The sequence below is a fragment of the Gopherus flavomarginatus genome, chromosome 1, assembly GCF_025201925.1.
Source record: "Gopherus flavomarginatus isolate rGopFla2 chromosome 1, rGopFla2.mat.asm, whole genome shotgun sequence".
NCBI lineage: Eukaryota > Metazoa > Chordata > Testudines > Testudinidae > Gopherus > Gopherus flavomarginatus.
Window position 1 is genome coordinate 270,211,683 of NC_066617.1, and position 25,962 is coordinate 270,237,644.

General features: G+C 38.4%; 1 protein-coding gene across 4 annotated transcripts in view; it reads right to left on the minus strand.

Annotated features, from left to right (window-relative positions):
* The window catches only part of PCCA (propionyl-CoA carboxylase subunit alpha), a 445,042-nt gene that overhangs the window by 252,271 nt on the left and 166,809 nt on the right, over positions 1–25,962 (minus strand). For all 4 annotated transcript variants that reach the window (XM_050948397.1, XM_050948393.1, XM_050948418.1 and 1 more), the window contains 6 exons: positions 25,844–25,938; positions 21,113–21,263; positions 8,657–8,800; positions 6,693–6,767; positions 944–1,012; positions 61–136 (listed from right to left, as the gene is read on the minus strand). In XM_050948397.1, the coding sequence (XP_050804354.1) occupies positions 61–136; positions 944–1,012; positions 6,693–6,767; positions 8,657–8,800; positions 21,113–21,263; positions 25,844–25,938 (610 nt within the window). The remainder of the gene's footprint in view (positions 1–60; positions 137–943; positions 1,013–6,692; positions 6,768–8,656; positions 8,801–21,112; positions 21,264–25,843; positions 25,939–25,962) is intronic.

Here is a 25,962-nt window from a genome sequence, read left to right on the forward strand (position 1 = left end):
GCTGTTTTCTTGAAATAGATGCCAGCCTACCACACTAGGAACCCAAATTTCCGTAGTTACCTCGAATTACATAATTGTCCAGAGCCTCTTCCATTCTTTGCAGTGCTTCAGCTCTATCAGAGCCATATGTAATTAGCTAAAAACAAAGGTATTTAAGTCAGGGATAAAAATTCAGTTTTAATTCATGAAATATAATAATTTTCTTTAAAAAAAACTTCACAAATCATATGTTTAGATATTCCATTTACAGGAATCATTTTGCACATATTACTGTCTGTCTACTGGAGCACTTCCCCAAAACAAGAGAGAGGCCTCTCGACTCTCTGGCATCCAGATACAGAAGATCAGGTTTTTTTCTTTATATGAGTTAAGCATATCTATATCTGGCTCTCTATTCTTCTTAGAGTCACACAAAAAATTCGATTAAAGATCAGGAACTCTCACTGTGAATTTCCATATTTCTTAAGGTTTGTTTTCTTGTAAGTTTAATTCTTGGTGTTTTAAAACACTAACTATAATGTCCTTGTAGCAATTTTACCCTTAAATAACTGCAAACTTTAACTCCTATTTAACATTTTTTGTCAGGGATTACGGCCCTATAATTTCTTAGAAAAATCAAACAGTTAGATTGACGCGGGAAAAATCAGTGAGACTGCAGGCCGTTGTTTAATATGCTTTTAGAAATCAGAAAACATAACAAGAACAATAAAAAACAAGTAAAAGAGTGAATTAATTTCTGTGAGATCAGACATATTTATAAATTTTCTTCCATATTAAGCTTCCTTTTCAATATAGCCTCTTTTCTCTCATGTTTCCTTTATGCATATCACATCCAGCAGCTTTGAAATATTGGCTCATTACTAAAAAATCTCTCTTCATTTAAAAATTTTGTATCTAAAACTAGTATTTTATATATTAGAACATTAAAAAAATATCAACTCACTTTTGAGATCATGGGATCATAATAAATGCTAATATTACTTCCTTCTTGTATGCCACTGTCAACACGTACCTTCAAAAAATAAAAAAGGAGCAAATATAATTTCACAGTGGAACAAAAACCAAGTTTTGACCTCACAGAAGACATACATCTCATACTTTTAAACTTGACACGTTTCATGAGAAGATAAAATATTCTTTTCACCAAGGGCTAGAAAATCTCCTCCCACTTACCCCTTGTGGGAAAAATACCTATGAATTACTCTCCTTTTAAAAAAAAAAATGAATGAATGAATGCAAACTTGCACTGTTAGTCAAAATCACTTTTTTCTTGTAAAATCCAGAGCAAAACAGATTTGGCTTTTGATCACTCTATCAATTTATAGTGGTTTATACAACTCTGAATCTGAACTCCCAATGCAACCAATGCTGACTTAATTACTGCAATAAAATACACTTGTAATTATTCCTCCAACTGACACCTGGCACGAAAGATGCCCCTTGTAATCGCATTCTTTCTGAGTATGTATGTAATCACATCCCTTGTGCCCCACTATAGCCCTTCTGAGGGCTCCAGTGGGGACACAACTAAGGCTCATTCAGCAGGAACTTTGGAGCTCTGCTTATCAGCTCTATAGGAATACTAGTCTTGTAGCTTTCATGTCTGTAATACTTTCCTTTTCTGCCTCACCCTCTCCACTGTAAAACATTTTTTTTTCTGTTGCTGCTGTTCCCCTGGGTGTTTAATGTTTACACAGCTTTTTCCATGGCTTTGCTTTGTAAGGACACAGCCTCAATTAAAGCTCTGATTCCGCAATTTTCATAGGAAAAAAATAGCACGAGTTCAAAAATTTCTTTTGAAGAAACTGATTGCTGTTAACCAGCCAACAAGTCAGTTAGTATATTGCTGATTCTTGTTTTTATCTCTCAGTTTGATTTCATCAGTGTGACATTGAGGTTAGCCATATAAAACTTTTAAAATGAGCAATTTCTGGGAAATAAATATTTATTATATTGTTGCTGTTGAACTTTGGAATCTAAAGCACTTTAGTGTTTTTTTAATCAAAGTAAATCAAGACTGATAAATGCATCCCAGTGATCTTAACGACAGAGGAATCCAATTGAAGTTGCTGAAACACTAGGGCTTTGATATTTTGCATTGTAAAGGGGGTGGCAAGTGGGACCTAGAAACTCACTTAAATCTCCACCTATGGGAAGGAATCTTTCTAATAAACAGCAGCTCATCTGATTGCAGCAAGGCAAAAAAAAGGTCAACACAACGGCTGTTAGGCCTTTAATATTTTAATTTAGGCAATTACCAAGGGATCACATGTAGAACCTCTTGTCTAAAGAATCCACATGAGGACAGGATGATGACTTTATTATTCAAATAACCTAAAAGATATCCCAGTAGCTTTATTCTCTTTCTTCAATGAGAACTACATCCTAACATGGATTTAATGATCATTTTCTTTTTTAAACACTTTAATTGAATATTAATACACACACAATATATTTGTATTTGCAGTTCAACATCACCTTCACTATAAGAAATCAAGATGCTTTATAAACAATTAGTTAGCCCGACAACAGAACTGTGAGGTAAATGGCATTATTATCCCCATTTTACAGATGATGAGGCATAGCAAGGTCACAAAGGAAATATGTAGCAGGAAATTCAGACTTTCTGATTCCCATTCTTATAACTATTAAGCCATCCTTCCTCTCTGTACAGGTACATACATACATGAATGAATACATCCATACACAGAGATAGAAAGAACTATTAAGATATCTAGTCCATCCCACTGCCAATCAAGACTGTTCTCTATAGGCAGCATATTGCTTCTTGTACTGCACAGTACATACACATATATAACGTGAAGCATACCTGTGTATATAATCTTTGACGCATGGTATTTATATAGCACTTTTCATTTCCAAAGCAACAAACACATGTAAAGTAATTAATCCTTACAACACCCCTGTGAGGTATACAAATATTATTATCCCAATTCTACAATAAGAAAACATATAAAGAAGGGCCAAATTCAGATGTGAAATAAGCATATGTAACTGTTCCTGAAGTAAATAGGAGTAGGCACTGTTAATGCCAGTGCTGATTTTGGCCAAAAGAAGTTCAGTGATTGGCTGTTAGTGGAAGAATCAGGATTAGAAAACAGAAGTTCCTGGCTCCCCATTACATGCTTAGTACGCTAAACAATGCTTCCACTGTATATACTGTATACACAAACTTATACGTAATGTACTTGGATATATCCACACTAATTTAAAAATTCAAATATACTGAAAAACAAGGAACTAAAAGAAGGTTCTTGAAAATTTGATTTATAATTTCATAAAATTATGAAAAAAGTACCTGGGGCCAGTTGGTATGTAATAAAAGCTTTCATTCCTTCTAAAAATTATTCTTCATAAAATAAACACAGAAAAGCTACATAAAAATGACAAACTGATAGTAGAAAGGAAATAATTTTACCATCTTCAATTCTCTCTGTTGTTCTTAGGTATATCAGCGGGCTGATAACAATAGGTGATCCTGTAAACTATAGTGTGCAAAATTGGATATAACAGAAACCTTTATTTTAAAGATCCCTGCTCTAGTGTGTTTATCTTGACAGATAATAGTAATACTTATTAGCATTACTTTTTCTTAATGTTTTTCCTTTTCTCAGTATTTAAAAAAATACTATAGGGAGTATGTATACAAGTCAAGATCCTTTCACAGCCCAAACAGTTCCAGTGGTGTAGTACTGTGGTGCAATTGTGTATTACTACATTATAATGTTAGGTGCTCTACGAAAACATAATCATAGAACATTAGGGTTGGAAGAGACCTCAGGAGGTCATCTAGTCCAACCCCAACTAAAATCATCCCAGCAAGAGCTTTGTCAAACTGAGCCTTAAAAACCTCTAAGGAAGGAGATTCTACCATCTCCCTAGATAACCCATTCCAGTGCTTCACCACCCTCCTAGTGAAACAGTTTTTCCTAATATCCAACCTAGGCCTCCCTCGCTGCAATTTGAGACCACTACTCCTTGTTCTGTCATCTGCCACCACTGAGAACAGTCTAGGTAGTTGAAGGCTGCTATCAAATCTCCCCTCACTCTTCTCTTCTGCAGACTAAATAAGCCCAGTTCCCTCAGTTCCCTCAGCCTCTCCTCATAACCTATGGCTTCAATCCTGCAATGACCAGTGCACTGGCACACCACTTTGCCAGCATGAAGTCCTACTAACTTATGCATCCAGAGTTTCACCTAGACACAGTTCACTGCAATATTGGGGTGTAAGAGACAGACAGACCTACTCCACCTTCCCCAGGCTTCAGAGCCCAAGCTCTAGCCCCAGCTTCAGTGTGCTATCTTCCCAGCTATTTTGAGAGCTCTAGCATAAGCCCCATTAGCCCAACTCTGTTGACTTGAGCTGGGAGGCTCACTACCACAGACAATGTCAACACCGGCACCCTTAAAGAATGAATTGTTGATCACATTAGCAAAGAATGGCTTCGGAGCTCCTCAAATCTTAATTGCAACTGCAACACAGACAGTTTGTTACAACATGCAAGAGTAATAAGTTTCTTTGTCATAATCTTGATGATACTTATTTCTTTGTAGTTATGCAATTTTTTAAAAAAGTTTAAAATGAGATACTCACTACCCCTAAAAATCATACTCTGAACTAGCAGCTGGTACATTTAAAAATTATTATAATCTCAAACCCAGTATAGAAATCTTAGAGCACAGGAAAAACATTTCCCCAATGCCCCATCTTCCTAACTTTCCTAGTCACTTTTCTACTTCCCCTATCCACCCACCCATCCACACACCCCTACCTCCTTTAATTTGAAAAATAACCAAACGAATTTCAAATCACACTTGTAAGATGCCACTCCTGAGACTTTCTATGCCAAATTTTAGCTCAGAGCAAATTTTTCGACAACTTATCTTTTGAAAACAGGAATTTATAAAAAATGGCGAAGCACCAATAGCTTCAATATAATTACCAAATTCTTCAGTCAAATCAATTTTATTCTTAATTATGTGACATCCTCAGAAGACAAATTAATCTCCAGTATTGCACATTTTCTGCTGCTAAAGAACAGACCAAAAATATGGTTTGCTAAATAAAAATAGAACAGCTTTTTTTAATAAGACAATGAGAGTGATCAGCAAGAAAACAGCCCAGCTACTCTGTATGAGATCCTCAAACCATTTCTCTGAAGCCTCCAGCATAATTAAAATTTCTTTCTTCAGTACCACGATGGGCCATGTGAAGCTATCAGCCGTCTCCCACCCTTCATTTTCAATTCACCTCTCCCCCTAAGCACAACTCCCAGCCCACCCTGTCTACCTGACAAGTGACAGCCCAATCTGATTAAATGCTTGCAAGGGAGGGGACTTGTGGGCCTCCATGACAGGCCAAAAGTGATCACCATGGAGATACATAATTACAGCTGTCAACGCGTCTACTGTCCTGCTGGCATCAATTTGATTGCTCCCAGCAATAATGATAGACAAAGCTTGGTGTGCACTCTCCTGCACCCAATCACTTTATCTGTTCCGTGGTCCATTTAGCTGACATGCAACATTCACACAAGCAAATAACAGCAGTAAGCAGAACATTTAAGGCATTTTAATTGTTTTTTCTTTCTATGGATGGCTCACAAGCACAAATGTTATTACATAAAACTCCTGCTGCAACATTAATTGAAGAAAGATTTGGTGGGACAAAGACTGTAGGGGGTATAGTTTGTCCATTATCACTTGTACTTTCAACAGGTCTCACGTTTGGAAAATTGCAAATTGCAAAAACTTGCAAGGGCAAAATGTTTGACATCCTGTTAACTATTACAACATGATAAAAATGCCTAACAACCACTAGAGTAATCATTATAAATTATTAAATACACTCTTTGTTTCATTAAAAAAATGTTTAGATACATCCCATGATACTTGTTTTCTTATCTTCTATTTAACGTAACATAATGCCTGTTAAATCTTTACAATTTTTTCTTCTGCTTTCAGGCTTTGAACACAGCATGAAGCCTTAAAGCCCAGAAAGGGTCAGGTCCCTTTAGAAAGCATATGGGCAAAAACAATTTAAGAAGTGAAATAAATCATATACCCAACAACATCTCCAAATTTAGGATTCCTCCTGTAATCTTTCACTATTTTCCATTCAAGTAATCACATTGAATAATCATATTCATAGATGGTATAGTCTTGTGCTTCCACCAGATGACACAGTGGATTTATTACTTATTACTTTGATTATACAAAAAGGAGATGTCCCTGTTCTTTTATTGGAGCAAAAACCTGTTTGTTAAGGAGCCACTCTGCATAGTTAGACTATGTTTAATAATCACTTCAACAGTAACAAATGGCATTTGCTTCTTAAAGGCTGCGAATTTGAATAGCAGTCCAGCTTCTCTTTGGAGTATTCAGTCCTTTGCAGTTAAAGAGTTAATTCAACATCTGATTATGCTATTTGCTCTACAGCATATTTATATTTGAGGCTTGTTTGAAAGGATTAAACAGAAGAAAACTTTATAGCTTTATAGTCCAATTTGGTTAATGCTGTATTTTTTTAATCATCTTAAATTAGCACAAATAATAATATTAACCATCTTTAACAATGATAGAAACTAAGGGCCTGATCATCAGAGGGGCTTAGCACCTGTGAAGATCTGAAGTTCTCAGCACCTACGAAAATCAGAGCCTAGGTCACTTACATTGGACACGTGTAGTGGTTCTTGGTATTGAGACAATCTACCAATCGATGGCAGACCGAAAGATTTGTAGGGATCCTGAAATGAAGGTAAAACATGAGAAAGCATTAATTTAGAGACATTACATACAGCAAAAAAGGTTAAGTAGTTGCAAAATTAACAGCTTCTACCACTTCTATTTTGATTAACATTCTGTTTCCAGAATTACTTATTGTCAGGCCATTTTCCCTTTTTCCATTGAAGAATTGGAACATTTATTAAAACCTCATCTTTCTGAAATGCAATTATTAAAGCAGAAAAGAGTATTTCTTCCTAGTCTTTACAGCAGTCTTTATAGCAGGGGTCGGCAACCTCTGGCACGCAGCTTGGCAGGGTAAGCACCCTGTCAGGCCGGGCCAGTTTGTTTACCTGCTGCATCAGCTGGTTCGGCCGACCGCGGCTCCCACTGGCTGTGGTTCGCTGCTGCAGGACAATGGGGGGCAGCGGGAAGCCGCACATCCCTCGACCTGCGCCGCTTACCACAGCCCTCATTGGCCTGGGACAGTGAACTGCGGGCCAGTGGGAGCCGTGATCAGCCAAATCTGCCGACACGGCAGGTAAACACACCGGCCCGGCCTGCCAGCGTGCTTACCCTGGAGAGCCGCGTGCTAGAAGTTGCCGACCCCGGCTTTATAGTATCAACTCCTCAGCCATCTTCAAGCTTTGGTATTTTGGGGTAGGGGGAAAGGGAGCGATGACATAAAAAGTTTTTCAAAGGCAAAATGCGTAGTTGGGAGTTCAACTCCCTTTGACTTTATATGTGAATTGGGTCCTTTGTGACTTTAAAAATCTCACACACAATACTACTTACAAACTTATCAGTACAGCAAATTCTGTGGTGAACAGAACAACATATACACAGTGAAACAGGATTCTGTTGTTCGAACTCTTTAATATTCATAGATGGTTGAGCAAAAATTCTGAATACCAACTATCTTAGTAAGGCCATACTAATAATCAACGCACATTTTGTATCATTCAAATCACAAATACATTTATTCTTCATCCAAATAGTCATATACATCCTGTAATGAGCAAAACAAGCAACAAACTACTGTGTCATGAAAAATAAAGAAAGAGGGACAAGAGAAATTAAGATGTCTTGGGAAATAAAAGCAGCAATAGTCAAATGGGAAAACACATACCAAGATGCTGTTTTTTTTTTTAAAAGATTGCTTATAGTATTAATATTCTGAAAACAAAATGAAGACAGCTGAATATCATTCATTCAACAGACAAGTTGAAATTTCCAAATATCAAAAACAATGCTAATAACACGTTAAACTTACAATATCAGTCTTAGTCATGCTTAAAAAGAGAATTTTTTTAAATCAGATTTTTTGTTTGGTTGTTGTTTTGGTTTTGGTTTTTTTTTGCTATTACTATGAAGAGTCATAATGTAACTGTGTACTTATGGTTTTGAAATTCACTTTCCAAATTGGTCATATAAAGCAAATGTAGCTACAGAGGAGCAAAGATCCTTCCTGAACTATTAGCAAATGTCTAAGTACAATTAAAAGTTTGGCAGCTTACAGAACTTTCCCCAAATATTTAAGCCAAAAGGTTTAAGAAAAAAATGGAGGTGAGCAAACCTGAAGTACTGGTTAATAGTTCAGAAGAAAATGAAATACACCCCAATCATCATATTAAATTAGGCTGAAAATATGCCGTGAACTTCCTTTGAAATGATTATTGGCTACTTGCAGGAGATACATTTTCAGATGAACCTATGTGGCAACAATTTTGGTCTCAGGCTATTCTTTTGAATTACAACATAAAAATTCACATAAAACTTTCTTTAATCAGTTGTGTTACATACAGTAAATCACAAATCTCAAATTATAAATCTTGACATCACCTTGGTGCCTATCTACACCTGGGTATTACCACTCCACATACAGCCTCCCACCCCATACCACATATTTTACCTCAGCATAAACTCGACATTCAACCGCCCAGCCATTGATGGGAATATCAGCTTGTTTGTGCCTGAGAGGGTAACCCTTAGCAACACGGATCATTTCTTGGACTAGGTCCAGGCCAGTAATGCATTCTGTGATGGGATGTTCAACCTGCAAGGTCAAGAACTTACAGTCAGTAGGTAACAAAACCAACCAAAAAAACCCATCATAAACAAATACAGATAAACAAAGATATCACCAGCCAAAAATGGGACAAGGGTTAATTTTCAACTCTGGGCTTTCTTCATCAAACCAAACTGAAGAGACAAGCAAAATCAAAAGAAAAAACAAACAAAAATCACACACACACACAACAGTAAAAAACTAAATAAAATAAATAAACTAAGCACAAGGAGTAAAAGCAAAACTACAAAAAATATGAAAGTACGTTTTATTTTTTACAACATAATGGTATTTGGTGCAGATGTGTTAGTTTCTTGTTTGTTTCGAAGTATAAAGGAGGAGGACTCATTTTTAACCTAGCAATGTAATGTATTTTAACTGAAATCCTCAAAGTAGCTGATAATCAACCCATTCTGCTACACTTAACATGGCATGTACAGGAGCAGCTTACGATTTTCCACAGAGCTAGTCTACCCTAAATCTCACCCATTCGCCTGCTTTCACTAACCTGTCCTGACAAGCAACCAGATTAGCGTAATCTTACATCAGCGCAGTGTAGCAGAAATGAGCAGATGGATCCTTCAGTTTTTTTCCCTCCAGACTTATCTGTGTAGTGCTTAGCAGGCACAATAGCTGGGCTGGACCAGTCGAGTCACTCTGCTCTCTCAGCAAATTGCTGCTAACGGCTTTGGATGATGCTGTCATGGGAATACCCATCATTCACACTAAAGCTGGGTCGGACTGGGTGCGTGTGCAAACTTACGTGCACGCACACACACGTGGTTTTTTATGTGGTTGTAAACTGAAAATGTTTATTAATTTAGAGCAATCTCTAACGATTGTGGAAAAGTTGTGACACGAAAGCACCCAAAGAAGATGAGTTATGGTCCTACTATGTAGACACAAAGACACATACTATTAGCATGTAATACACACAATGAGAGCATTACAACTTCCCAGGTAAAAAATAGGACAGAACTGCCATTTTTATTATAAAATGTTTTTGTTCTAGGGGTCAAATATCCTAAGAAAATGCACTTCACAATGATTTCTCTATCATGAGATGTCATATAATATAAATTTTATGACACAGGAAAAGGTCAATGAACAAACTAGTTGTCTTCCTTACTTTAAGTACACTAATTGAAGGAAAACAGTTAGTTAATCATCATAATAATCTTGCGGTTTATCAGAGCAAGACAATGCACTGGTCTTAAAAAAAAAGATTGCTTTGTAAAAATAAACAGATGGCAACCATAATTAGCCCTGTGTGTGTTGTGAGTGTTTTTATAGTTTCAACAACATTTTAAGACATTTTGACATAATTTTAATGACAAATCATCACTGAAATAAGCACCTATTCTTTGAAGTTTAAACATGGTCTTGAAAATGGGGATCTGATTATGCAGTTTAAGAACACACCTTTGGGATTCAATCTTGATTTTACCTAGCACATGATACTCTCTAGTATGTCACACCTAATAACCCTATTTGGAGTATCTGGGAAACAATTCAGCAGCTACCTTGCAGTGTTACACTACAGCACTTAATTTTGTTATTAAAACAAAGTTTTAATAGAAAGTTACTATATATCAATTATTTGGTCAAGAAAACTTGTTCTCACAGTTAGGATTTTAATTTAAAAATTACCTTTAAACATTTTCAGAATTTTAATACTGGGAAAAAACATGTAACATTTCTCTAAAGAAGACATTTTTATTATTTAGCCTCATCATTTTTCTTGGATTACACTTGGCATTCCAGGCACAATAGCGTCATTGTGGTTTTCAGCTTTATTGTTGATGATCAAAATAGGATGGAATGTTTCTGGAAAGAGAAATATTTTTGTTGTTTGTTTCTTAAGTCTCACAAACATTTATTTAATCTACTCTACAATAAGACTCTTTGACTTAGTCAATATTATCTTGTTGCTTCAAAAGACTCCCTTTGTATTTGAAGAAAATTGTATTAAGAAAATATGGCAAGCAAGCTTTTTTATATACATAGTCCACTGGAACTAACCTAGACACTATTTTATTAGTAATTTCTAGTCACACATTTTGTTAACACACTCGCATTGTTAAATCTCCAAAATATAATCCATACAATGTGGTGGAAACTGAGCTGTATATTTTAAACTGAATTTTTTAATTAAATATCTCAGTGGCATGAAGCAGTCACCTTTTTTTAGTCTTTGCAATTCATTTCTTGAATATTTTTAGCAATAAGCAGAGCATGAAGCCTATAGTCCAAAAGAGTAAAACTGTTCTATCCTGTTCAAACTATGGCCTTGATCCTGCAACACACTCCCCGAGAATGCAAGGATCCACACACACAGAACTCATGTACAGGATCTGAACCTAAGGGTCTAATCCCATAGATCTTACTGAGGGGTAAAAGGAAATCAATATATCTTTTTTCCCTCAAATAATGGAAGGATTGTGATTATGTCACTAATTATATTTTTTTGTACATGGTGGTCTTGGATTTACTTCCCCCTTCCTTCCCTATTTTTCTTTAAATAGATTTCCCCATTTAATGTAATCTTCCTTTTTTTGGCAGGTTATTCCATTTTACTTTTACTCTTTTCAGAGATCTACTCTTGTTTTTCCTGCTTATAATAGATTTATAATCTTCTTTTTATATTAATTTTCTTTCCCTCCTCCAACCTATATTTCCATACTAGCTATGGGGGGAGGGATAGCTCAGTGGTTTGAGCATTGGCCTGCTAAACCCAGGGTTGTGAGTTCAATCCTTGAGGGGGCCACTTAGGGATTTGGGACAAAAATCAGTACTTGGTCCTGCTAGTGAAGGCAGGAGGCTGGACTCAATGACCTTTCAGGGTCCCTTCCAGTTCCAGGAGATAGGTATTATTATTATGCGTGTGTCTAGGGGCAAGTCTACTCTACAAAATTAAGTCAACATACAGCCGCCACAGTAATTAAATTGCTTTTGTATGTCCACACTACACTCCTTGTGTCGGTGGTGCGCATACTAACCAGGGTGCTTGCACTGATTTAACGATCAGTGTGAGGGCATTGTGAGACAGCTCCTAAAAGGCAGCAATAGTGATGTAAGCAACACAATGTCTACACTGACACTGCATCAACCTAACTACACTGACTTAAGCAGTAAGCTTCTCACAGAGGTGGAGTTACTAAATTAGTGTAGTAGGTGAGTTACATCAGTGAAAGCTACTTTCTGTCAACCTACTTGGTACACCAGGCCTATGCTTCAATTTGTCTCCTGTGATGTTGCACCCACATAGTAATACCAACTCCCTGAGTGGCGTTGAGCCATGGTTGACACACTGAAGTCAATGCAGTGCGAATATAGACACTACATTACCAATATTGACCCTAGCAGTTCTTCAGCAGCTTTCCCACAATAACCAACATTGACTGCTCTGGTCACAATTGTGAAGTCCTCTGCCCTAAGGTCAGAGAGACCAGAAACCCCACCCCTGCCTTTTAAAACATTGTGAATTTTTGAAATGCCTTTTTCAGAGAGTGTCCATCTTGGCGAGCATACCTAGCAGCTCTCCATTGCAGTGTGCAACTGCCCCGCTGACCATGCCTGCTATGCACTCCAGACGCACAGACGCACTTCTGGCCTAGAGTACACAGGAGATATTGGATCTCCTGGACCTGTGGGGAGAAGAGATTGTACAGGCATAGCAATGGAACAGCCATAGAAATGTGGACATCTACAAAATTGCACGAGGGATGCAGAAGAAGTACCATAGGGATCAGCAGCAGTGCTGCATAAAAACAAATGAACTGCGGTAGGCATGTCACAAGACCAGAGAGCCTAACAGTCAATCCAGTGATGAAGACCTGCCACTTTTACAAAAAGAGGTGCATGCTACACCTAACGGAGATCTCAACACTATGCTACCAAGGAGCCCGAGTCACAGGTCCCTGACTAGAGCAGTGAGGATGAGGTGGTGGTAGTGGTGGTGGAGAATTGGGGACATGCGACTGGCTAGGGTCCAGCTATGCTGCAAGCCAGAAGTTGTTTTGAGACTCCACCACAGTCCAGCCAGAAGTGTGATATCAGCTAAAAATCACCACTGCCTGTGGAGAATGGTGCCAGTATCCAGTGCCACTGCCCTATACTCAGTTCCATGCAACCTAGCAATTCCCTCATTTTCCTCACCCCGGCAGGCCATACTCAACATGGCTGGAGCTGCGAGTAGCATACTGCATATGCACTCGGAAGCATGAGTGTCAGTGAGGGAGCCAGGGAAGGGAGTTCTGAATCTTAGCGTTCGTTTTCCATTGTGACTATACTGACAGTGGTACCTCTGTGCTTTATCTGTAGTTGCTGCAGCTGTGGCTTTGAGGGGTTTGCCAAGCACATCAGTGAAGTGCCTGACCCATACCAGAAGGGGGTGGGGGGGAGAAGAGGATTCTGGATGACATTTTCACCAAGATCCTGCAACCTAGGGTTACATCAGATGGTGACCATAAGGCCTGGAGGATGAATATTGCAGACAGTAGGGAGGCCCAAAAGTTGGAGAGGGAGATGCACCAGGACATAATGGGTCTTTTCGAGCAGCAAACAGATGCTGCAGACACGTGTGGACCTACAGGCTCAACAATCCCAGGCTCACTTGCCTTTGCTGTTTATGGAGAACTTCATTATAGCCCCACCCAATAATCCCCCCCCACAAGATTCCACGTTGCATCAGAAGTCGCATCCCTACCCCTGCCACTCCACTACTGGAGATATTCAATACAACCACAGCTTCACATAGATCAACCTTAGTTCTCACAGGTCAGTGTATGTGTTGCTAAAATGGAAATCAATGTTCCTTCTGTTCCATACATTTATTAGTTTTAATATATTTTCTTTTAACTTGCACAGAATATTTTGAAGTGTTTTCATTACTCAATAGTACTGTTTGGAAAATAATTAATCTTTATCAGTTGCTAACATATGCAGCAGAGTGCCTGGCAGTAGTGAAAACACCCACCCACTTGTTATTGTACTCTGTGACATAACTCACAGGATCAGTGACAAACACAGTACAATAAGCATAAATGTACAGCAAGCACCACAGAATTAATAGGTGCACTGTCAGTGATATATGCACAGATATGCACCAAGCACCACACAATTCCCAACAGGACCCCAAAGAGCAGAGCCAGGAAGAGCACAGGACACCACAACTCATTACTCTGGCTTGCTGTTAGAGTGCTCTTTCAAAACCTTCCTGAGCCATACAGTGTCACATCGAGCTCTTCTGATAGCCTTTGTGTCTGGCTGCTCAAACTCAGTGGACAGCTGCTACAGCTTGGCAGCAACTTTTCCCTGTTGGCATCACAGATATTACGCAGGATGTAGTGGGCAGCTAGAACCATAGGGATATTTTTCTCACTGAGATCCAATCTTGTGAGCAAACAATGCCAGCATTTGTTCAGACTACCAAAATCACATTCAGCTGTCATTCTGCACAAGCTGAGCCAGAAGCTGAGGTGGTCAGTGTACAGCCTCATGAGCCAGAGGAGTAAAGGGTAGAGTGGGTCCCCCAGGATCATTATAGAATTTCAGCATCGCCACTGATAATCTGCTGGTCGGGAAAGAAAGTCCCTGATTATAGCTTTCTGAACAGTCCTATGTCCTTAAAGATACAAGTGTCATGCAACTTCCCTGACCAGCCAACACTGATGTCAGTGAAGCATCCCCAGTGATCCATCACCACTTGCATAACCATAGAAGATTAAGCCTTTCTGTTGATATACTCTGTAGCAAACATATAACCTTTTAATACGTATTATATTAAATCAGACCTAGTTTAAAAAAAAATCACGAAACTGTATGTATATGAGTGACATAGATTGGCCTAAATCCCTGGATTATACATACTAAATTGCTTAAGTAACTGTTGTCATATCTTGAGCAATCCCATAATATATTTTCCATAAATTAAGTGGCTATGGTTCTGAATTTGAAGTACTACGATTACTTCTAACATTTTGAAACCTTCTTTTTGCCCTCATCAGATAATTTACGTTAGAGGAAATTTAGCAACATTGTACACCTCTACATTACATATATGCCTTATTTGCAAGCATTAGTGTCTCCAGATCTAAAGCCTAATAGAAATAATATTTCAACTGAAGTGTTCCTAAAGCAAGAAAAACAATCATTTTGAATGTGTTTGTTAGAAAGGGAAATTTTGACACCGCCCTCAAGCTAGGAAGGTTATAGAGCTGAGATTCTGCTTTTAATTTATTTCAAAGCATGTTGAGGCTATTTCTGATTATGACTACTTTTTATTAACCAAATGACAACTAAGTAACACAAACCAATGCACTCCTCGAGTGGCTATAAAGGATCAAATAAGTAACATCTGCTCTGCTCCTAACAGTGGTAACTCTGCCTGAAAGTGATTCCAATTGTGCAGTATATGACAATACACAGCAAGCTCACTTGTAACTGATATGGGAAGCATCTAAGTCTGTATACTTTCTGCATGATAGCAAGAATGATTTATTCTCTAACAAAATTAGCTGATCTCAGATCCTCTTGTAGTCATCAGCAAATGGCATGACAGTTAGATGTAAATTTTTTCTGCTGACAGCAAATAATAATTCACTTTCCCTGAACCACTGATCGAGAGAAAAACATCTGTAACGAAACAATTCATGTAAATTATAATAGAAATCATATAGCCGGTACACTGGTTTTCTGTCTCCCAACTTCATACTGTACTGCAACATTTAGCACAGAAATAAAAGTAAATAAGCATCCTTTATTTGTGCTTGTTTACAGGATTGTGTGGTAAAAAAAGTATCTTCCCAAGGAATTGATCAAAAGAGAGCACCGTCCCCAAAATTTTAAAACCACATGATAGTGTAAGACACACTGCAGATGTTTCTGAATTATGCTCAGCATGCCTAAGGAAGGTTTAAGTAGGCAGCATGAAGAGTTTGGAACAGAGGAAAGGATCTGCCCTAATGTAGTTAACTGTATGTGAGTTTACACCAACCTACCCCAGAATAGCCAATAGCCTGGTGGTTAGGACACACACCTGTGCTGTGAGACCCTGCTCTGTCCAGTACAGAGTAAGCACATCCCAGGTGAGCGCCCTAATCACCAGGCTACTGCCTATTCTAATGTCTTCCTCAATCTCTCCTTCTGGAACTGTTCTGCTTTGTGTAAATAATTACAGTAACTATTCATTGGGCCAGAGGGAGAGACTGGGACTGATTCTGGGGTAAATAAAGACTGTGACATAACTGCACATTTTATTTGGGATGAATTTTAAGGATGCTAAAAGGTAAAGGGAATAATGCTTGAAGTGTGCCCAGGAGTAGGCTTGGCACACTTTTACCTATTAATAAACTGACCCTCAAGGAAGCGCTGCACAAACGAGCAGAAAGAGTACACTCACTAGCAATCCTGATTCATAAGCACTTACAAGCTACAAGAGGCAGAAGGCTGTGGCATGTACCAATAAAAGTGAGTGCAAATACATGGACATCTGGAGACTCTCCTGGTTCTAAAGTTAAATTTGGAGATGGTTCATTAGAGTGTCTATGTTTGGCTTTTAATAGAAGGGAGCAAAAACTAGATGCTAGTTACATATCTGTTAGTGGAACTGAAACTCAAGTTTGAGAGCTGGGAAAAGTGACAGATCAACTGGGAAAGCTTGGAGAAGAAACAAAGAAAATTGCTACCCTCCATCCTCAAACTGAGATGCTAATTACAGATAATATAGAGCCAAGACAGATAGTAGAATTAGAGAATGTACATAAGTATTGTAATTTAAGGCTAGTAAATTTCTTAAGACTTGGAAAGAATGGGTCTACTATTAGAGGAGACCTCTCAAACTGCTTACACAATATTTGAAAGAAGTCTTTAAAAGTTTCTAAAGATGGCATTCATTACATTCTGATGGCTTTTTTCTTGCCAATTTGGAGATATCCACAACTGAATGAGTTTGATGCTGAGGAATTAGAAGATTTTTACCACCATATATTACAGCGCAAAACCGACAGACGTATAAATGTTTAAAAAAATAAAAGCTACAGACAGAATCGAGCACCAGGGTACTCTACTGGTCACATTTGTATTTCAGCTTAACACCTGAATAGATAATGAAAACAGTGTCAAAGGAGGAAATTTAGGATCTTGCATCCCTGCTGGCATCAGGTTAGGATTCTATGATTTTTGAATTTTCATAATCATAAAAAGATTTATCAGAAGCTTTATATGAAATGCTAGACAAACTGGGAATTATAAATGTACAGAATGTATATACAGAAGAAACAAGCATTTACTAGCACTTTAATGGCCAATAAATTGGTAACTTGTCGAGTGATTAATCCTTTCCACTTCTCATCAACTCTGACATACGGCTAAACTGCGCCTGGTAGACAGAGCCACAGTAAGGGCAGTGCAGAGCTACAACATACCAGGGCAGGCACAAAAAAGCACTCCTTGTCCTGTAAGAGGATCAGTGTTATAGAGTGCAGCCTTCCCTCCAGTGCAGGCTGATGGAAGGGAAGATGGGTATATGGCCCTACAATGCCAAGGCTCCTAGGCCCGAAGTGAACACTGATGAATGCATAGCTGGAAACTAGTCTGGCTCGCCTGTGTTTTAATATTATTTAAATAGGTATTAGATTCATAAAAATGTGTTTAGACTTTATGAAATGCTTGTAGGATGCTGCATGTATTAATCTCATGTAACATCTGTACCCCATGTTATAAGGTTATATTGAGTGTTTGCATTGTAAGCCTCTGTAGCTGTGTAACACATCAGGCAGGAAATAAGCATTAAATTAATGTAACGGCTGGTTTCCTACAGAAGATGCGAGGTCCTGCACAAAAGAAGGCCTTGTGAAGTCCCAGGGTGCACTCTGGGACTGTGGGACCACTGTGCCCCCTTAACTCTCTCCAGACTGGGCTGTCTTTTACAATGCCTTGCTAGTGACCAGCAGCAAACCCCTCCAGGTGCTGTTATCACTCAGCACAACCACATGTGGAGCCCCAGAGACAGCAATGATTGCATGAATGCGTCCACAGCCACTCATGGATCACACAGAGAAAGGTATCAGAGCCAAATGCCCCCAGCTCCCAGCACTGTACCTCAGGAATATACTGTCTTACACTGCTCAAGACGAGTAGTACTAATTTATTAACTGGTTTACCACTTTGTCAACAGAAAGTGAATATACACCAGCCCTTGCAAAACCTGAGCAGATTTGCCACACACTTCATACAAACTCACTGTTTAACAAACAGTTAAACAAATTTATTGACTATGAAAGATTTTAAGTGAAATTAAGTGATAGGCAAAAAATCAGAGCTAGTTACCAAAAGAAAATAAAACATAAGCATGCAGTCTAAACTCTCAACCCTATTAGGCTGGGCAACACCTAGATTAAGCAGTTTTCCTCACCCCACAGGATACTGGAGTCCATAGTATACAGATTTCATCCCTGAAATCTGGGCCAGTCCCCTCAGTTGGAGTTTCAGAGTGTCCTTATTGCTTGCAGCGTAGGTGGAAGCAGGAGAAAAGCCCAGCATGTGGCCACTGTGTTCTGTTTTATAACCTCAGGCCCATGTGCTTGGGAAGCACAAGTCCAGGCATATCTAGGGGCATTGCTGAGTCCCCAGGCAAGGTTGAGTAATTCCCCTGGTGTGGCCTTATACAGGTGAGTCATTGAATTGTACCTCCCTTGCTGGACAATGGTTGATGATGGATCATTTGAAACCCTGCCCGGGTGTTGGTTACTTTCCTTGCTGTTGCCTCTGGGGAGCTAATATCTGGCTGATTCCCCAGTTTACAGAATGTTTTAGTGACAACCATACAACACAATTCTCATAACTTCATACGCATTAATGATATACATATATGGATAAAGAAATGACTTTCAGCAGATCATAACCTTTCCCCTGATTCCCCAATGAGTTTGTGCTTCTCAGGCCAGTTCCTCATGGCATCACTCACAGAATCAGCATCACTGGCTGATCCCCAGTAGATCAGGATGGGGGAAATTGTCTTTAAATTGTCATGGCAGCACAGAATGTAACCTGTTACATTCCCTCCCACCCACCCATACACCCCCCTCCCACCCCACCACACAGATGGAGAACAGGATCTGCAGCCCAGTGGGCATTTCCAATTCAAACTGAAGTGAAAGAGTTACACCGAAAGGCAAAATTCAATTATTTGTATCCCTAATTGCTTTCCCACATGCTCAGGGTTTAGCTGATCGCCATATTTGGGGTCAGGAAGGAATTTTCCTCCGGGGCAGATTGGCAGAGGCCCTGGAGGTTTTTTGCCTTCCTCTGCAGCGTGGGGCACGGGTCACTTGCTGGTGGATTCTCTGCAGCTTGAGGTCTTCAAACCACAATTTGAAGACTTCAATAACTCGGACATAGGTTAGGGGTTTGTTATAGAAGTGGATGGGTAGGGTTCTGTGGCCTGCTTTGTGCAAGAGGTCAGACTAGATGATCATATTGGTCCCTTCTGACCCTAAACTCTATGAGTCTATGAGTAACCGACAATCTCTATGCTGCTTGAACTCTGATGGGCAAATATCTCTAAGCATAAGCAAGCATTCCCCAGTGCTTGGCCTGGGTTAGACCTAGAGAAATCATAGAGCTTGCATATTACAGCAGCTTCTATTACTTTCTGGGACCTAGACTGTATCTTGTGTGTGTGTGTGTGTGTATGTTTACCTGCTTTAACCTTGTAAATAACTCATTTCTTTTCTTAGTTAATAAATCTTTAGTTAGTTTATTATAGGATTGGATACAAGCGTCGTCTTTGGTGTAGAAGCTAAGGTGCAGCTGACCTGAGGTAAGTGACTGCTCCTTTGGGACTGTGAGTAATCTGAATATTGTTGTGATTTTTGTTTTAAGGGACTATCTAACACAAAGGCAAGCTTGCCTGGGTGGTAAGATAAACCAGAGTACCCAAGGGGACTGTCTGTGACTCCCTGGTTAGGCTATTATAGTGCCTGAGAAGCTCATGCTTGATACTTTGTTGGTGAAATCTAACTAGAGAACACTCAACCAATTTGGGATTTCTGCCCCGCTTCTTCAGTTTGCCCTGAGGTTGATACTCATGCTCGTGAGCCACTCCAGACAGCTTGACAGGCCCCACTACCTCCTCTGTGACCCTCCCCAACCTAAGGGTGTGGTCCCTGTGCTCCATTCTCTACAAGTGTGCCTGGCTCTTATGCAGGTTGAGCATGGACGATGGAAGTAGGAGGACCTCCTTTTACCCTCCTTGTCACTGCAGACCTGTATAAAGAAGCAGGTAGAATCTGGACCAATTAGAGGGTTAAAAAGCTGCTGAAAACTGAACAAATTTTATTGTACCTATTGCATCATTTCACTTTTTGGTTCTTTTTAGATATAGAAAATGAACTGCTAATCTTTAACGCTTTGATATCATGGGGAAAGGGGGAGAAGAAAAGGGAGAATACTTTACTTGTTTACATGAGATTTGGCAAGTTATGTTGTCATATCTTTGAGAATGCTACACAGATTTTAAGATATGCACACTGTTTCCTTGTATAGCTATCATTGGTATGTTAAAGCAGCAGCAGAAGAAAGCTTATCAATAGTGGGGTTTTTTTGACACACTGACTATTAAACAGGAACCTTTAATAAAAAATATACTATTTTTTTAAAAGGGATTATTCCCAGCCATTTCTATTTCACATCATCAATTCCACAATTAAGTGCAACTTGAAACACCAACTTGAAATCCACAGAGCTATCCTTTTTCAGTATTCTTGTACTATATTCATGACTTAAAATTGTATTCAATGGGTCAATGTTTTTATTTCTGACATCATTGTGTAGTTTAATCACCTTGCTGGTAAAACTCAACAAACTTTCACCAAAGCATGAAAAATACATGGAAATTTCTGTTACCAAGAGGGAAAAGTATCAAAGCACAGTGACGAGCCACTTACTGTGAACTCACAGTAGCACTTAACTGTGACCTCTTGCAAGGTCTTTAGGTCAAGTGTAACAAAGAGCAAAGCACTGAATGCTCATTTCTATGTGCTGTGCAAGGGCCCATTCCTGCAAAGATTTGTGCACACTAGCTTACTCATGCGAGTAGGACTATTAATGTCAGTGTAAAGTTACTCATATATGTCAATCCTTACAGGATATATATAATCCCTCCAAACGTAGAGCCTGATCCTGTAAGGATTGACATATATGAGTAACTTTACACTGACATTAATAGGCCTACACACACACACACACTTACTTTTTTAAATAATCCTGTCTCTGAATCTGAACAGTTGTTTTTCTTACCTGAAGTCTAGTGTTCATTTCCAAAAAGTAGAAATTCTTCTTGGTGTCCACAAGGAATTCCACAGTTCCAGCAGAGGAATATTTTACTGCTTTGGCAAGAGCTACTGCTTGTTCTCCCATTGCTCTTCGTGTCTCAGGGTCCAGAAAAGTGCTACAAATGCAGAAAAATTGCCTCTCTTTAGTTAGAAAAACATAATTTTATCCTTTTCTTAAGCTATATACAAAAAAAGGCCAAAAAAAAAAAAACCCCAACAACATGTACATTAAAAAGGACATCACTTCTGGTCAATCAAATGTACTATAATATATCTCTACTGTTGAATAAACACATTAAGGGCTTATTTACACTGGGAGTTATTCTGGAAGAGCTTTTCCTGATTAACTCCCTGCATAGACACTCTTATTATGGAATAAGAGTGCCTTATTCTGAATTAGTTTTAACCATACAGTGAGTTAATATTATGCTTTAAATTCATACCCTATATTACTCCAAATTAATTTTCCTTAAAATTGCCAACAGACTACTAATTTCTGTATTTCCATCGATGCTCAGAAGGTTAGCACATCTTTAGAACTAAGAGATTATTTCATTCTAAATTCCTTTAAAAAATAAAGATTAAATGCAACATTCAGCACTCTTGGTAACCAGTATTAATGCATTTCAGTATTAAAAGTATCTTCAAGACAAATTAAAGGAAAATGCTTTGAAGATATAAATTAAATCAATATACACATTGTATAACACTGAGATCTTTAAAATAATATAACCTAAAAAGCCATCAGTTATTTGGAGAGCACATCTAAATTATTAAAAATCAATATTAAAGAAAATTCTGGACAATTATGAAGCCTGCAGACAATAGCTACACTGTGGAAATACTAATGCCTAGATAAATTAGAGCAAACTCTATGGTTGTGGTTGTCTTGTTTTCTGCATCTCTTTGAAATACAATTAATGTGGCTGTTTCATAGCTATGTCCTCTGTAATCCAAGTTATGACAAACTTTGGAAGTTCATAAGGCCTGAATGAGAATCTGTACTGTGTTTTGTTTTTGTTTTCATTTGACTTTCTTGTATGCAACCAAGGTTGTGATGAAAGAAAACTAGGACATGCACATATTGACTCATGACCAATGACAGTTTGCAGCTTCCATCTTCAGATCCTAAATCTCTCTCTCAACTTTACCCTTAAACTGCAAATTTTAGTTTTGTGGCTTTCTGATTTTGATTCATTCCCTTCAACACAGCATGGTCACCATTCAGCGTTGTTCTTCTGCCCCAAAGTGCAGCTCAGCTACTCCCCCAGGAGCCATTGTTAAGACTGCTCCCCAACTGTCAAGCTTCCTCACACCAGGAAACTAAACACGTCACCTCCAATAGGCCACTGAATTTACGAACTCAAGAAAACATATATCCTGATGATTCCTCTCCACTACACAACAAGTTCAGATTTAGATTAACCTATCCAGCTAGGGAAACTCTTGTGGCTTTTACCAAAGCTAAGGAAAGTTTTTCTCTAGGAGATGCTGAACCTTGTACATGATCTTAAATAAAAGATCACATTTGTCCCTTACTAGAAACAACAGTAAGCAAAAATATGTATTACACCCTTGTTGCAATTTATTTTAGGAACATGTCAACTACAATCAAGCAAATAAAATAGAAAAAAAGATAGAGAATCAGTTTTGGCCCACACCAGGCCACTTTTAAGAATGTTTTTGCTTTAAGTCATTTTTAAGATCTTTGCTTATAGACAGTTGAATAAAAAAAAAAGTGCATGATGCCTAGAAGGGGAAGTAGTCAGCCAATTCCAACACTGAGTTTTGTGCATCTGTGGCCTCTCTTACTGAATTAGGCCCCACCCCTGCAAAGAGAACCACACAAGAGGAACCCTGTAGTTGCTTGGAGCCCCAGTGAAGTCAATGGGGTGCCACATGACCACACAGAACTGGCTAGACAGAGTCAAATGCTGGATCAGGGCCTTAGTTTACAGTATTTCCTATGACTTTTAATTGAAAGGAAAATGTTTAGAAGATGAATGATCAGCAAGTTTGTGCAAGAAAATGAGTTATATTGGATTCAAGCAAAAGAAAAGTGGGGTAAGATTTTGGACAAACCAGAGACAATGGGGAGACCATTCCTTTATAGGTAAAATGCTAGTTTGGCCTCAGTCCTTCATAGAGTGGTAATATATGGGTTCTTATGGACAATAAATCAGAGACTTTTGGCATGTTAAAAGAAGCTCTCTAGATTTAGGGAAAAAAGACTCTCTTTGCTGGATACATATAACAAAAGAATCTGAAAACAAAATGTCTGATTTCAGAAAAGGTATCAGTCTTTGCTCTAACACCTCTGATGAGATCACAGGAAACAAAGGGATGAGGAAAGCAATGAACACATCTTACCAGGGCATGGTTATGAACTGGTAATATAAAGAAATGGAGGTCTATTATTCTGATTCAGTAACAGAATAATGCATAGCAACAAGTTAAATAAAAAGCTATAATTCAATAAAGGGTCTTCTGTTGATGTCATCAATCATAGAGCACAGTTTGAATGGTTTATGAAGAGCAGTACATTTCTAATTTGGAATTATAGCCTTGGTATTCCTTTTCAAGAACAAGCATTATTATTTCTCATATGGATAAAAGGACAGTTACTTCCCTGTACTACAGTAATATCTTCCTGTATTTTCTAAATGTATGTCTGAGGTCTGTCTCTCTGCCTCCTGCTGCAGCAGAAGAATGGAACAGAAGTGTCACACTGCTAAACTTGATCTCTGCCATGTGGTTAAGCTTTATACACTAAAATGACTGGATTATCTCTGCAATCAGCTAGGTTAATTAACTGAGGTTTTCCTATTCCCTTCTGTGCCTTTACTTTTTACGTACATTGTTTCTCTCCCTTTCAAACAATTCACTCCCTCCTCTCAATACACCCTAAACAGCCCCTTTTCCAACCTAATCACATACCACTTAAAAACGAAACATTTTAAACTTGACTTCAACTCCTTCACCACCTCATATACCTGTTACTCTCTGAACTAAATAGTTCCTCTGGCAGCATAAAGGCTGCAGAATAAAAAGACTTCACAAGATAAAAGCATCAAGAAGAGAAAATATGATCAGATGTGACATTTGTTATGAGACCTTCTTCAAGCTATTGTGCAGCCAATTAAAGACAATACAATTGACTTGTTTTATTGTTTCTACAGCCTCAGGGATGGACACATGGGCTAAATATTACTCCCTATCCCAATAGCATCTCTGTTCATCAATGCAACTTTAATATAAAATATTGCTGCTCCCTTCATCCAGATATAAAGCTGATTACTTTTGAGAATTGAGGAGCACTGTTTCATCTGAAACATAGTTTTATGCCGCAGCTACACTAAAATGTCAATGAGAATTCCCTTCTTTGATGATGCCATGGAGTTCAGAAGTTACAGTAGAGTCATTTTTTAAATTTCAAGTTCAGTTTGTAACACACTACAGCAGTCTCCATGTTTCAAAATTATTGTTATTGTTATTTGTATTACCATACCACCTAGTATTCCTAGTCGTGGACTAGAACCCCACCGGATTACCATTCTGTCCTTAGCAGCTTCGCTACCGTGTGATCCGAAGCAATCAAATCCCATGAGTGAAAGAAAGTCAGGTTCTTGAATGGGAGGCCTTTGAGGAACACACAGTTGTTGCAAGAAGTGACAATGATTAATCAAGGTAACACTTTTTCCTCTGAGTCTGTGCTCAACCGGTGTATTATGTTATGTGATATCCTGCACTTAAAATTACTGTCTGTCAGATCAGATAGATACATATAGCATTTAGGACCTTGATTTTGTAAGTGATGGGGAGAGTTGGTTCTACAGCCATAAATAAATTTTAACCCAAGTAACTTAAAATGATCCTAAATGACCATTGGATGTGGTCATCACACCCTAAATTGTTGTACAATGTTGTTCTGCACTACTGAACAATTGCAAGTTCAGACCTAAATGTGGTTGCATTTAATAGATAATTAAATGCAGTTTGGGGCATCCTCCTGATTTTGAATAATCCAGGTTTTTCCACTTTCTTCCTCCACCCCTCCAATATTCTTTCTAGTGAACACCTTTGCAGCATGTTATAAGAAGGTGTATTAGAGAGCTTTTAGACCCAGTCCTGTGAAGAGCTAATGTGCCTCAACTCTTACTAAAATCAATGGAGTTAAGACATTGAGCAGCTGAAGGTACTGGACTCCTAATTACTACAAGTCATTAATTTGATTGGGACTTGCTATGGAGTGAAGTACTACTCAACACTTGAGTACCAGGGTGAGATTCTGCCATCCTATCAATTAACGCAGCAATCAAACATCTTCAGGAGCAGTGAGTTTGAGACTTCATTTGGCTTCTGTACTCACTGGTAGGAGGCTATCACAAAAGGAGAACATATCTGTGCGTATGTCTAAAACACTTGACCAGTACTCTTAGTATCTATTTTATACAAGATTATGAATAAAAACTGTAATAACTTGATATAGAATGAACATTGTGAAGCTAGATTAGAATACTGTGATGCTAAATTCTGAATCAGAATTACATTAGTTACTTAAACACTACTACTTGTGTTTACGGTGTTTTTTAATGGACTAAAAATTGTTCATATCTGTACAGTATGTAAAAGTAGCAGCTTGCCAAAGCGTAATCAATGCTCATAAAAACGTACATGCAGAGAAATTTATACTTACCTTGGTGCCTCTTCCACAACCTTTTGATTTCTTCTTTGAATGGAGCACTCTCTTTCATTCAGCCACAAAGCATTGTCATGCTTATCTGCCAAAACCTAGCAGAATATGTTGCTATTAAC